The sequence below is a fragment of the Pholcus phalangioides genome, unplaced genomic scaffold (genome assembly GCF_987345545.1).
Source record: "Pholcus phalangioides strain wild (caught in Gottingen) unplaced genomic scaffold, Ppha-v1.0 ptg000004l_1, whole genome shotgun sequence".
NCBI classification, from domain to species: domain Eukaryota; kingdom Metazoa; phylum Arthropoda; class Arachnida; order Araneae; family Pholcidae; genus Pholcus; species Pholcus phalangioides.
Window position 1 is genome coordinate 20749630 of NW_028301597.1, and position 15316 is coordinate 20764945.

The window sequence follows — 15316 nt, forward strand, 5'->3', positions numbered from 1 at the left end:
ACTGAAGGGAATTTAATGGAAGAAAATAGGGAAACATACTGGAAAAACATTCTGGGATAAATCGAAAAGCTATCCATACTAAGATAAGGCAACCATAATTCTTTTTATGGGCAGTGCATTATATATTATTAAGTTATTGAAGTATTTTGGTGATATATGTGCTCTTATACTGGGATGCTGTATTTTAGTTATAGAGGGTGTTCTAATATTGGATGGATAGACTCAGAGGGTTGTTGCTAGGCATCAAGAGGAACAAAAATTTCAATGGAACATGTTGTCGCAAACCACGTTCAGAAGGCGAAAAATGTATGCAGGCCGTGAGTCCAGAGGAGACGAAAGGGGGAATGTCAGTTGCGTTCATGGGTTCGCGATTTTCACCCTCTCAACGTGGTTTGCGACACCATGTTCCATTGCAGTGTTTGTTCCTCTTGATATCTGCTAACAACCCTCTGAGTTTGTCGGTCCAATATTAGAACACACTGTATTTGACATTCATACTTTTTATGGGCGTCTTTTCTTTCAGCCATCTCAATGGGCAATTTCCTATTCTGGCTCCTGAAATTGTATTTGTACGATGCATCATATGCCTTATATTGCATAATGCATGTAAGGAAAGCTATATCATATGGGATAATTCAAATTGCTTTTAATATAGAAATACCTCTGCAACCATTAACTTTAGAAGTATATTTCCAATTACAAAAAATTTTCAAATGTCTTAAAATTTTGCTATTTTTTGAGGGTCCAATTCATAAAAAAAAGATGAAATAAAAAATTAACTTTTTATTTTGTCCTCGTGCGCTGAAACTTTAGTTTGTGAAACGTAGTACTCACTTTGAAAAATCATTTGCAAACAGTTTCATTTTTCAAACGCAATATTCATCGAGATATTAAAATGCTTTGGTAACTTATCGCTGCGCTAACTTATCGTTAACTTACCGGATTGCAGTCACAAGGCAAATGAAAATGTTATGAAGTCACATAATGTGAATCAGCTCCGGAACTTTCTCTGCCGCCAGACTCATCCCGTTGTCGAGATCTAATTCCAGAGGGAAGTTCCCTCATCGAATTTAGGAAGTCACAGGAAAGTTCTATAGTCGAAGGAAAACGACGTGTTTTTCCTAAATTTTGGTGCCAAATCAACCAATATTTATATGTATTTGTATGCAAAATCGTACCCCAGACTTACGCGCTTATCGTCTGTCCCACCTATCGCGTAACTTCGGGCTATTACTGACTGTACAAAAGTCAGCGGCTATAGAGGTATACTTTCTATAATAATCCTACGGCATAATAATCCGTCATAATCTTATGGACAAACGATTTGAATCACACTATATAGATTTATTCATATAATTTTCAGCAAAATCAAAGACCAATATCTATAGAATCGGGAAACCACGTCAGTACCACGACGAACACTTCGCAATACTGTCGAATCCCGTTTTAACGAATATCATTATAGGGAAAATATCTCGTTTTAACTGACCCATTGGTGATTCCTCATATAAGTTTACATAGAGACAATGCAAAAAACTTGAATTCCTTTATAACGAAATCGCGTCATAATGAAGTGATTTATCCGGTCTCTTGGAGTTTGTTGTAACGGGATTCGACTGTACGTTCAGGTGAATTTCATTACCAATGTAGTTTTTGATTTTTTTTTCTTTTTTTTGGCTTTAAAGAAACTTGTCAAACACTATTGAAATTAATTTTATAATTGGTGAAATATGAAAATTTTGGTTTATTTATATAATAAATTTAAAATAGGCTACTTAATTACAACTGAGTTTGAGATTTATATATTGGTTTCGTAATTTTCAGCAACATCGAAGCAGTTCAGTAAACGAAGACTACGCCGAACGCATAGCCAGTATTACTCAATACCTTCAGGTGGTTATAAAATCAAGATTAGAACGATATTTTCCATTTTTGAATAGCATAAATCACTTTTTCTTTCTTTTCAATTTCACGTAATCAAACGTGTTTGGCTTTAAGTTTCGAAAAAGTGGTACAAAAAATTGGTTAATTTGGTTGTTTTTCTACCAGCAGAATCCTAATTCCGACGCAAGACTGATGAATACTGGCGCTCGCCCCAAAACCACTAATGGTGGTCGCAACTTTCAGGTATTATTGCCAAACACATACTAAACGCCCCCCCCCCCCCCACACACACATCTGGTAGATTTGTTAAGAAAAATTCAACGGTACCTTACTGGTATTTATCTTCTGGCTGGGGCATCAGGCGCGTGGTACACTTCTATAACAAATCCATTTTTCAGGAAGAAGTATTTACAAGATGGAGATATTTCTCGTTCACAGACAAATCCCAGAATACACCATTCATATCAGGTTTTTTTTTTTAACCTTTTGTGTTTTTCACGGACACTTTGAGCCAATAAGATTTTTTATCTTACCGGAACTTTCTACAAAATAATATCCAGTACACGTCCCTGTACGTTAAGTGTGTAGCCTGGGGGCTCCCACCAAAGATCTCAGTCTAGGATAGTGGTTCTCAACCTTGGGAAGCCACGGATAGATTTATTCTTTTTTTTGTGAGTGGTCATGCACACGACTAATGAGAAATAAATGAGGAAAAGTGAAATATTGAATTGCTCTCGGCCTGGGTACGACTAGGAGGCCTGGCTCCAGAAATGGGTTGATTTTAGTATGTAAATGTTGCTATTTCGAAAAACAAATCCTTATCATACTCCCAAGAATTTGAACTTTTCATACAAATCTAAGTTTACGAACCTTTTGTCATAGCTCTCAAATAGCTATAATGCATCGAAATTATGTTTTTATAGAAATTTTCTTAATATTTTCAGCAAAATTGGGGTAGATCTTCAAATCTTGATGGTGGAACACATAACAACTATTCAAATGGCTCGCGATACGTCCAGGTAAGATTCAATACCGTAATAGGCACATTTCTTGACACTGTGTTTTGTATTCGAATTGGAACATACAGACATCAAGACTAAAATCTAGAGGCCGTCTTAATGCGCAGCAGATTTGATAAAGATCGTAGAGACAGGAATTTTTACATGTAACATACAGGGTCTCTGAATATAGCGTCACAATTTACAGATAATCACAGTCGTAATTAGACTATGACGCTATGCTCAGAGACATTGCATGTTACAGTGGAGCCCCGTTTAAACGACGTTCAAGAGACTGAGTCAAAACGTCGAATAAATGTGTAACTCGAATAACTGAGACAAAAAAAGAAAAAAAAAAAGACTTCTTCCCCCCAGACATTCAAAAAATACAGTATTGTAAAATTCAATGTGTCTCCAATTATATACAGAATATCCAATTATAAAAAAATATAATTTCAATCATAATAATATTCAGTATATGTCCCTATACATTAAGTGTATGTTTATAATCGTCTTCAAAGTTGACCCACGGATATTCAAGTGGTTTACAAAATCAACTTTCGTCATTAATTTTAAATTCTCGTTGAATTCCTCCAAAATTACAATTTTTTTTAGAAAAAGCGCTTTTCGTTTTCTGGACATAAAAAACAGCAGATTTAACACGGCCGGCAAACAAAGCACCAGAACGTAAGAACCTTTCACCGAAAATGATTAAAAGAACTTACTGTGCATGTGTACCGACCGTATATGAGGCGTTCGAAGCTAAAGTGGATCAAGTCCAGTAAATTCTGATTTAAAATTGAATTTCTACTTTAATCATCGTTTTTGAATTTTCAAATTATGACCTATTTAGGTTAGTCTTCCTACTCATAACAATAAAAAGAAAATTATCCCCTCTACATCACTTCAGGATTCAACTTTAACCTTGATTATCTCAAAACTATAATTTATGGACTTGATTCACTTTCGCTCTGAACGTCTCATGTCTCTTATCAGCAGACCTGCATCCTCCAAATGCTTACAATGTGTGTGTGTGTGTGTGGACTTTCTTACCCTCTGGTGATAACGGTAAAAACATTTGGGTGAAAAAAATTCTAAATAACATATGGCCGTCAAAAAAGTTGAAACCCGTTTCTTTGGGGCTCGCCGCATCTGCGTATTCTCAGAAACAAGCAATAAACAAATCTCTTGAATGGCTACTGTAAATGTCCATCAGTCAGCTCGCTTGGTATTTTCACATACCTTGGCAATCACCCTAAAATTTATTTTCTTTTTCGGTGATAATTTCCAAGAACGATTGCAGCAAACGCGTTTTCACCTCATACAAAAATTATGCGCATTTGATGCATATAAATGAAGTTTTTTTTCGAAAGATTCGGAGTTGGAGTCGAAGTGAAGACGTCGAATAATTGAGGTTTTACGTTGAATAAATGAATTATTTTAACATTGAAATATATAGCAACCTATTGCGACCGAAGATAAGCATCATATAACTCAGCGACGTATAAACGAGGTTCAACTATACATTCAGGGCGTCTTAACAGAAGCACAGGCCCCGGCAAAGGTGGGTTTTCTGCCCCCCTCCCCATTGGGCTAGAAATACCTGCTACCTAATCTACATTCTCAAAAAATAATAATAATAATAAATTGTCACAAATCTCGACCAGTCTCTTGATCTATTTCAAATCTCATTTTTATGAGGCCCTTTCTAAACTTGAGGTCCCGGGGCGAGACCTGGCTGGCTCATGTATTAAAACGGCACTGGTTACAAGTCAAAATTCTCGTCTCTATGTGAATCCGCAGAACTCTGGCTCTTCGGACATCATCTACCTCTTATAAATACATTATATCTGGATTTTTCCATCATCATTATAGAGAAAGAGTATTGACCAAATAACTGACTTTTTATTATTTTAAATATGAATATTTTTTTGCAAACTTATCAAATTAATCTTAAAATTATTTGAATAAGCTAATGATAGCAAAAATTGTAAAAATATTATGTATAACCATATGCATAACAAGTGAGTTACATTTTCGTTTCAAAACTTGTTGCCTAATATTCCATTTTTCGTTTCATGTGAGAAATTTTCGTGGACTGCAATTTCATTTTATTGAACTATTGTAATGACATTTTGTCAAAAAGAGATTTTTCTTCCAATTTTCAGCGCAACTCTTATAGAGCTAGAGAAGTATATTTTGGTAGACAAAATAGACAAGGATATGAGGTATGCTTTTTAAAAGAGTTTTTTTTTCCTTACAAATTTTTAATTCAGAAATAAGTATTTGCTGAATAAAGTTATGCATTTCAAGCTAAAAGAAATAATGAAAGTGCATCATGTGACCCAAATCTAAAACATATGGAATCGGTGAGTACTACGGTTGCTTTCCCTGACTAGAACATGAAACACATAACTCTGACAACATAAATGCGTTTGGGCCACGCATACACTCAGAACACTGTCTAAGCGTTGTATTGATGGTGCCTAGATAGAAAACACATAAAAAATCTCAACTCTGCTACCAACTTGTCTTCTTCTCTGCAAAACCTTAATTAATTTTTATACAATACGTACGTATATTTCCGTGGGCATATCATCCAAAAATCGAACGTCATGACTTACCCTAGGCTAGGTTTAACTTAATCACGAAAAAACGGAAGAAGGACTTCAGGAAAACACGAAGAGACTCTTTTCAATATGAAACTATGATATCTGATATGTACAAACAGTATTAGTTTTTCGACCACCACCACAGAACTATGCTCTGGAAATCAAAGGTGCTCATCAATAAAGATTTCCAAATCAGTAAATCTAGTCCTATCAGAAAGAATTTTACCCATAAGGGAAACATGGGATGGTTTTCAGTCCTCCTTCTGTGTACGCGCTTGAGTCCCTTATATACGGGACGACCAGCAATTTTCCGCCCCTCCAATGTTTTCTTCATGTTGGCGCCTCTGGTCTGTAGTAATAGACGATTTTTTAGATTACTAAACCCATTAATTTTACGCCATCCGTGAATTCGCTAATACTTCCGTTTACTAGGCGTGGATCCAGGACGATGTGACGGGAGGGGCGAAATATATAAATTCGTTTGGCCGTCCCGTATTTTATGGGACAGATAAATTTCCCATTCGGCTTTTGGGAGGAGGCGTCGTTCGTATTCGCACCTGAGCGAAGGCAAACATCTTCAGCTACGAGTGGAGCGAAGGCAGGCATCTTCAGCTGTGAATATAGTGAAGGCAGTCATCTTCAGCTACGAATGCAATGGAGGCAGGCATCTTCAGCGTCGAATAGAGCGGAGGCAGGTATTTTGAGCTGCGAATGGAGCGGAGACAGGAGTATTCAGGGCGATGTGTCAGAGAAGCGGCTTATTTTGTAGGTGCATCGGATCATCTCGTATTTTACGGGACAGACAATTTCCCCCCCCCCCCCCATAATATTTGATTTTTTGGATAGGATGATCGCCCCTTCCCTCTGGGTCCGCGCTTGCCGTGTATTTCTCTGATCGAGTTTATGGATAAAAAAATGAAATTGCCTGCGCACGAAACGTTTTCCGGAAGCGCACGTTTGGTTAACATCAACGACACACAAGAAGCCTTTTCAAAAATATCCCTCATGGCGGACCACAGATGGCATTCAAATTCAGTCAGTAACTTCATCCACGAGTTCATAACTATACACAGTATTTATTATACGGTCCAGGCTTTTTTTTATCACCTTCCCACAGCTAACTTCACTGGCATGGCCTTTAACAATGAGAGTTGAAAATGCACCTATTTTATACCATAGGAAAAAAGCACCTTTCAAGTATTGCTTTTATGGGCAAAGATGACAGCTCAACAGACTGACAGTTTTACCTACCACAGAGTCTGGGAACCGAACACGAAATGTGAATGTGGCCAAGACGGCGGCGTATACACTCTTGATGTCGATCGAACTGGCTTCGTGAGCTGGTGTGGTTGCAGGTGTCTGCCTCCTGAGAAACTTCCCTTTCTTGTCCAATTTGGCTTTTAATCCTTTTCTTTTTTGCCGTCACCTAATAACCAAGTCAAAAGTCTTCGTCGGCTTTCATAATAGCCAATTCTTCGGTGGTCAAAAAACACTCTTTTTTTTGGAGATTTCGGTTTCCTCCAACGAAGGGTTGGGCCTTTTTGGCCTACAATAGGCTTTGATTTCCATTGACTTTTCTCTCGGCTTGTCACCATATCGCTTGATGATGTTCGAGATACTGAATTTTTCTTTTATTCTTTTCTCTTATTGGGGCTTGTGGAACCGACTAGACCTTTTTTTCTACCTCGTCTTGTCTTCGTTCTTTGTGAACTGCGGTGAACTTCTGACGTGATCTTGTCAAAACATAAGAATCTGCGATTTTTACCACACTGTGTATAAGAGGATTATCGCATGACCCCTACCGATAACTTCGAGTCGGCATCGAAAGTGTTCAGGTGCCCGTGAACTTGTCTTCCAATACACAGTAGCGCATGCACAATACATACTACATAAAAATGGCGGACTGTACTTTTTTTATGCGTTTCTTCAAACTCGTTCATTGCGGACATCGGCATCATTGAGTAAGCTAATGATGTTGCCAATCCCTTTTTTCGGTTAAACTTCAGATATCTCAAGTGCGAATGACTACCTATCTGTTCAGATTTTTCAATTTAGACTCTGATGTTACCAAACGATCGGATTTTGATGAATCCTGCACATTCCACAGCGGTTTTAACTTTTTTAATAGACCGCACTTTGAATTTTCTCGCCCCTCTTCGAAAAACCAGTATGCGTGGGATCAATAACTCGCTGGGGGTATTTCCCAACAACCACCAAGAGATTGCTCACATGCAATACTACTGGAAAGCCGTTGCTGCATTAAAATATTTACAAATATTAAGGGATGTCACGACCTTAAAGGAGGACTTTTTAACGGCCTCGCACTCACACCTCGAAGTTGGGAACCACAGAAAAACCAACTTCAGCTGACCACCAGTGGGGAGAAGGTGGGGTTCGTCCGTCACTATTACACCGCACACCAACTCCGGTCATATATCGCCATACGGCAATTTCCAACCAGTGGAGTTGGGTGGGAAATGAATTCTCCATCCATTGGTGGTCGCCCTAGGCTCGGTAGGTAAAGAACTTGCTTCTAATGTTCTATGCGCGGATTCGGACCCATGGACCTTGACGGTAACCTTCATAGTGGAAGACGAGCATCTTTACCACTGCGCCACTCGGGCTCATATTCGTCCGTCACTGTGACCACTCGACTACCACAGCGACTGAAATGAAAGTACTGACCAAATTTCATATTTATAGTTTCAGCTCGGCTATGATGAATCAATCAGTCAGAACATGCTATTTTATATGTATATAGATTATGAGATGATGAACGAAAAATGCAAAAATACTTTGATTTGAGTTATTTCCCGCAAAATATGTGTAATCGTTTTGTGAAAAACCTCAAGCGATAGAAAAAAATCGATTACATTTTTGGAATCCATACTGAAAATCAGTTTCATGTACATACATATATATATATACAGTCGATCCTGCTTATAACGTTTTCAAAAAAAACTGTCATGAAAGAGCGTTGTAAGCGGTAAAACGCTTTAAACGGGAAATCTTAACGAGAATTATAGTTACAGTTGCGACCACGAAAATAAGTCGAACTAGCGGGAGAACGTTATAAGTGGAATCGACTGTATATCATATTAAAACTAAAAAAAAAAAAAAAAACCTTTCAAAAAGTATTTTTTTGTAGACGTGTGATTCGTAGAGATTTTTGACACAGAATTTTATTGTTTCACCGCAGATAAGCTCTGTGCGGTATTCCGAAGCGTGGACGCATTCAGTCTATAGAAGAACAGTAAGTCTTAAGCAGGTGGTAATCTCATTTTGAAAATGAAGCCACTCTAGTTTTTTACTGAATATACAGGGTGTCCATTTTTATAAAAGTTCAATAGCTAATTCCTCCTTACCTGTTACTTTCGCAAGAAATTTTGGATTGCCACAAAAAAATGTTTAAAATATCGAAGCTGCTCCCATGTCTCTGTCTCTCTCTCTCTCAAAAAAAACATTTTCCTAAAAAATTCCTTCAAAATTCTTAAATGCTTCACGGGTGTCAGACTTGAGTTCCATTTCTATACTGTAGTAAAAAAAAAATATATTTTGTACTGAATAGTAAACAAAAAAAAAACATAGCTTCATATGCAAATTCATAAACAATCGTAGGCGTATTCTGAATTTTCTTAGGGGAGGGGTTTAAGTTTTTTCCTGCAAAATAACTCTATAATCTCGGCTTGAGGGGAGGGTTAGAGCCCCCTCTTTGCGGACGCCAATGTAAACAATACTTGTTTGTCTACAATGCTCAACAATTGTGAACAATACTTGTTACAAGTCAAATAGTTTTTTTGATTAATTTAATTTATTTGCTAGAATCATCTCAACACTTCCTGGTGTCATTCCATTGAATTATATCTCACACACAAGTAAATTATTTATTATTATATATATGCAGGGCCGGACCTAGAGGGGGTGAGGGGGGGGGGCAACTGTCCCGGGCGTCAAAATTTAGGGGGCTGGCAGCATTAGGTGGCAAAATTTGGGTGGGAACAAAGAACACCGTTACAAAATTATACAATTTTAAAATTGTGGGGGCGGCAAAATAACGTTTGCCCTGGGCGGCTGAATCATGTTTGCTCCAGTCGGCAAAAATCCTAGTTGCGGTCCTGATACATGTTACGGTAAATGTGATATAAATGTTGTTATACATAATGTATATACATAATAACCCATAATTATGCATACTTACCGAGCATTTCGGTGAGTTTGATGCATTTTCCTAAATTAATCACTTTTAATGGGGGATTATGCATACTACACAAGCGTCGCATCATTCGTAAACAAGATAAATCGAACTATGCATAATAATTCATACATGTATCATTATATCGGGATATGAACGTAAAATTTTTTATAATTATATGCCGGGGGTCCGACTACATTCGTCACACATACTAGACTCATTTGAAACTTTTCTCATATTTATCAAATTCATCAACTACAACACTAGGGTATTATGCATATTCGCCGGTAAAAGTGATAAATCTATCAAACTCATCATGATGATTAGTAAGTATTCATAATAACAGATTTATCACGTTCACAGTAACATATATACTGTACAGCGTGCAGTATAATTTTTTGTTTTATTCTATGTAAAAAAGTTTAAGAATAAAAGCTTGGCTGAGAAAAGTATGCATTTTCTGATAAGGAACATGCCTAAAATTCATAAAATTCAGTGTTTCATAAATTAATCGAGTTTGGTCGAAAGACAATTAAATTTTCAACATGTCAGCACATGAATTTTTTTTTTGTCCCAACGACCGAATAAAAATTTGAATTTCTTAACTTTTTAAGAAATAATTTTTTTTCGCAATTTTTTCTAACGCCAATGGTTAAAGATAATGGTCTATTAGATATTAAGATAAGATTGGACGTCCTGTAAGGTAGGGATTATGCTATAAAAGTTTGATAAAAGTGCTTTTATAAAAGTTTAAAAATGTAACCAATAAGAGCATCGGTAACATTCTAGCAAATGCAATCGATCACATTGATTGAATTTTTCGAGTTTTATAAATGAACTTTTATAAAACTTTTTTATAGTGTAATCCTCGCCTTATATTAGATTATTTGAGTTGTTATGTATATTTTCAATTCATTTTATTATCCCTTATATGATGAGGAGTCATATTTAATATTAAGAACCGAGATATGTCAGAATGTCATATTTACTGCTTTTTCTATGAACAAAATCACTTCCAAGTGTTTATTATTCACCAAAACAAGTTGTTTTTTAGCGTTTTCACTACTGACGATAACATTACTTACATACGTTGTTGGGTGCAAGTATTCTGAAATATAAAGGCTGTATGAGACTACTTTTTACGATTAATAAATGACAGTTCGGTTTTTCAAATATATATATATGTTAAATTAATATAATTCAAATATTTTGCCCCTGTAAAAGTGTTTACTGCATTACACAAAAATGTAATGCGATAAAACACACTGCTTTTGCAAAAATGTTCCCTAATTCATTCGTAGGATTACGCTATTAACGTTTTGTTATGCTTTTATTATCACTTAATTTTTTAGTATTTATTTATTTTTATTATTTTTGTACATAATGGTGCTGATGAAACTTTCAAGGACCAGGTTAATTAATTCGTTGTGTACAAAATATTTTTCCTAATTATTATTATTATTTTTTTGTTTTTAGGCTTTAATTAGAACGAAAATGACCTACCAAAAAATGTACATGCTGATTACAGTATTTCATTTTGTTCATAATTGTTGTAGCGAAAATATTAATATTAATTGTAACGTTTTTTTTTAGATATCTGTGATCCAGATAATAAAAAATTTTTACACTATCTACCCATTTCTTCGCTTAAAAATTAGGGAACCCATTTCTTTCTGTGAAACGCTAAAAACGTTTACACATTTTTATGCAGTTCTCCTCTGGCTCATTAACGCGTGATTTATGACCCGGTTCCTTGTCAAGAGATACCTTTTTTGGCCTTTTTTTTTCTTCGTTTTTATTCTTATAATCATAATAAGAGAAGGAACTTATTATGCACATTCTTTTTTGTGTTCACGAGACTCCGTTTCCGGGCTCTTTACTCGAATAAACACAATGACACAAGGATCCGCAGTAAAAACACCAGCTCTCCATGAGAACATCGGGGAGATAGAGAAGGCAAAATAGTAACAAACAGACTTTCGCCCGAAGGACAAACTCATCACTTTGTCAAAAAGTTTTGGAAGCAGCCGTCATTGACTGTTCTTTTCCTTCTGGTGTCCGGCCACGTGGAGAACAGAGCATTTCCTGGACCCGATACAACAGAGCCGAAAGTGAGATGGTGCAGTTCCGATCCCTTGAGGGTGAAAAAAGGGGGATAGAAAAAATAAGCCATTAACGGACCCCCCCCCCCCAGAGCGTTTGGGACTTCAGGGGGAGCGCACCTAATCAATGCGAAGTTCTGATTCCCATCAACCATCCGTGAGAAATGTCCAAAGGGACAAGTACTGGAACTCACACTCGACCCTCTGGTACAAAAACTTCTTCCTACCCCCCTTAATATTCTGGAATTATATTCTTGAGGTGTCGTCCAAGGCAAGGACACGCGCTTGCAATTATTACCCCGGCATGTGGTTAGGAATAGTACTTAAGAATCAGCTCCTGTTGATCAGAAACTCATGGCTTGAAAGCCAATAGTCGACTCAGCCGACGGTGATCATAATGGAAAATATGCATTTCGAATAGCCTAATATTGAACGACACCACGTGATGTTCGTTGATGGATTGAATGATGGATTCACGATCAAAATGACCAACTAGTAATATACTTGTACATATTGTTAATTTAAAACACATGGTATACGATTTCTTGTTTGGTTGATGGAAGGGGGAAAGACCCGTCTGTTGGTCAACCAATAGACATTCAGACGGCTTATTGGTGATGATTGGAGAAATGTAGAAAAGGATATGGAATTCAAAAATATCTGAATTACGGCTCCAAATCCTCAAGGGGGACTCCTAGGCTAGAATTTTCAGGACCCTCCTGCAATTATTTTATAATAAATTTATACTGTATAAACCAAATAAATGAAGCCGATCCCTTATTTACTGAACCTGAAAGACTGTGCAAATGCCCGCCTACATCTCCTTATAGAGATATCGAAGTGTTCACAAGGGTGGATGTGGATGGAAATGGGGGGGGGGGACACTCTCATTCTCTTAGTTGTGATAATGTGGTATGATTAATGAATTAGTTCTGGTCATAATCTATAATTAGTTTAATAATCTATTAATCATCCAGCAATAATGGGCGATGTTGGCCGGTTGAAGTTGGTTGCACTGCGGTTTTCCAACTTCAAGGAGCGAATGCGTAAGCTAGACTCTCATTCGAAACAGTCTTTCAGCAGAATTCTTTATGACAGACCCATAACATGATACTTACATAACATAAAAACTAAAGCATATTTTCCATCTTCACTTTAAAATATTGAAGCCAGATGGCAGCAATAGCGAGAATACGAAAAAGCACAAATTTGACAACACAAATGCATTAGGGCAGCGTATCTCGAAAGAGTGTGCACTTACTTAGAAATACATATTTACATACTTAAACTGAATACATACTTACTGAAACTCTTGGAAATCCTAGTTTCCAGATCTGATCATGTAGGCTCACTATGGACATGATGTTGTACGGTCATGCGTTTAGATGGGCTTCGTTCTGTGGGCCGTTCTTTTGGATTCTGAAATTACATAATTTTTCCCACCATATACTAATTGAAAAATTTATTTCTTCAAATCTGAATTTTTATTCACAGTTCTCTGTTCCCCCCCCCCCTAAACACCAGCCATCGCTCTCCTCTTGTACGTGATTTTAACCTGTGACACCCCCCCCCCCCCCAGAACAGTGTTTCCGAACCGCCAGGCCTCGAAATCAGTCAAACCGAACCTTGAGTGGTTCGCCGTTTTTTTCATTCTTATCCATTTATTTTCCATCAGTCTTGTGTATGACCGTGACTTCCACTCGCAAAAAAGGAATTCAACCGGACCACGGGCTTCCAATGGTTGAGAACTACTGCCCTAGAATATCACAGGACCAAAAGGGGGCAACCACGTGACCCCCACGTTGAGAACCACTGGTGTGGCCATACGCGAGCCCGTTTCGCCTAAATTGCAGCTGTTTCGCAAACTCTATAATATGCCCAATATTATTTATTCCCTGTGGAAGACCCACCGCATCTCTCACTCTCTATTGTTACTATAAACAACGTTTTTATTTATATTTATTTCCTAAGTTTTATTTTTTCATCTTCAAAACAAACAGGAGGTAAACTTCTGACCCCGATGTCTGTGTGCGCACAATACTATAAAAGTAGGCTTATTGTGCGCTCCACATCTACACAATATAGCACACGCTTATGTCTATCTGTAGTGTTTCATACTGGAGGAGCGAAGCCAACGACCACCTAAGTAGGAAATTGTATGGTGTGCACTAAGAAAAAATTGGTGTGTATAATTTGCTAACAAGAGACTAAACAATAGGACTTCGTGGAATATTTTCAACAGATAAAAGATGAAGCTCAATGCAATTGAATGGTGCTAGACATGTATTTATGCTCTTCCCCCAACTAGATCTCTAAAGATAACTATTTTTTCTCGTTAGCATATATTACGTACGGATGATGCTGATGGGTATCTCTTACACAGTTTCGTAATTTATTGTAGTATGATTAAGCGGGAGGTTCTTAGATTTGGAGAGGGCTCCTAAACTTTTTACGTTCATGGTACCCTTGGGAATTTTCAAAGTTAGCCTGCCTACTTCACGGTATCACGGTCTGAATTTGAGGCACCCTGAAGAATGAGTGCCGAACATTTTGTAGAGTGCGGGAAACTTCATTGATTTACACGCTTAGCAGGCTACTTAAGTGATCTGTAAGAGTACCGCGGATAACTGAAGTGATCTGGATATTGTGTCGTGGATCATTTAAATGATATGGAAATGTGCCATGGGCCACTTGAGTCGCCTGAAACTGTACCGCGGGTAACTTGAGTGATGTGAAACTATATTGTCCCGCTTAAGTGTTCTGGAGTAAGAGATTTGTAAATGTACAAGTGACCCGGAACTGTGTATGCCACGGGTTTTTCAAGTGGTCTGTGAATATGCCACGGGTCACTTAAATGATCTGTAAATGATGCTTATTTCATTTTCACAAAATTAGGTTGGACGACAATGGCTACATCAGATGACTCCGATGGGCCACATTTGGCCGGGCCATGGGATGAGCATGCCCCAAAGTGTCGTTACACATTGTTAGGGGAATGTTAACTCTGTTAACATTTTTTATAAATTGGCGGGGGGGATGGAACTCCCCCCCCCCCCTCTAGTGTATGCGACGCACCAAATATGGTTTTTACTAATGTGTTTGGTGATCTACCAATACGTTTTGAAATTTAACTTTCTGTGGAAATCAATTTGCCTCTCTGTTGACCAGACGGGGTTTAGTGAAGGGGGGGGGGGTGGTTGCCTTGTTCGCAAGAGCCACAAATACAATAGAAAATAATGGTTTATATCCCGTAAAATACGGGACGTGTAATAACCGTACTCCCTTCATTCTCACTAATTCGCCTTCCACGACGTTTAGACCTGGATCCATGTCAGAGGTTTACTGCTGGTGTCCATCAATTGCCCTGTTTGAAGATTGTTAATTATTACATGAAGAGTACTTATCTGTCAATTATCCAACTGAAAATGATTGGTGGAATTCTATGAGGGTCACTCCACCCCTTTATAGCAAAAGGTGGAAAGGTCGAAATCTGCTATTTGTTACTGAAAGAGGGAGGTGGGAATCATT

At 37.6% G+C, this 15316-nt stretch overlaps 1 protein-coding gene across 3 annotated transcripts in view; it reads left to right on the forward strand.

The window, feature by feature from the left end:
• The window catches only part of LOC149086736 (uncharacterized), a 69551-nt gene that overhangs the window by 29827 nt on the left and 24408 nt on the right, over positions 1-15316 (forward strand). For all 3 annotated transcript variants that reach the window (XM_089231088.1, XM_089231091.1, XM_089231089.1), the window contains exons 5-9: positions 1825-1893; positions 2053-2127; positions 2829-2903; positions 5051-5110; positions 8694-8747. In XM_089231088.1, coding sequence (XP_089087214.1) covers positions 1825-1893; positions 2053-2127; positions 2829-2903; positions 5051-5110; positions 8694-8747 — 333 coding nt within the window. The remainder of the gene's footprint in view (positions 1-1824; positions 1894-2052; positions 2128-2828; positions 2904-5050; positions 5111-8693; positions 8748-15316) is intronic.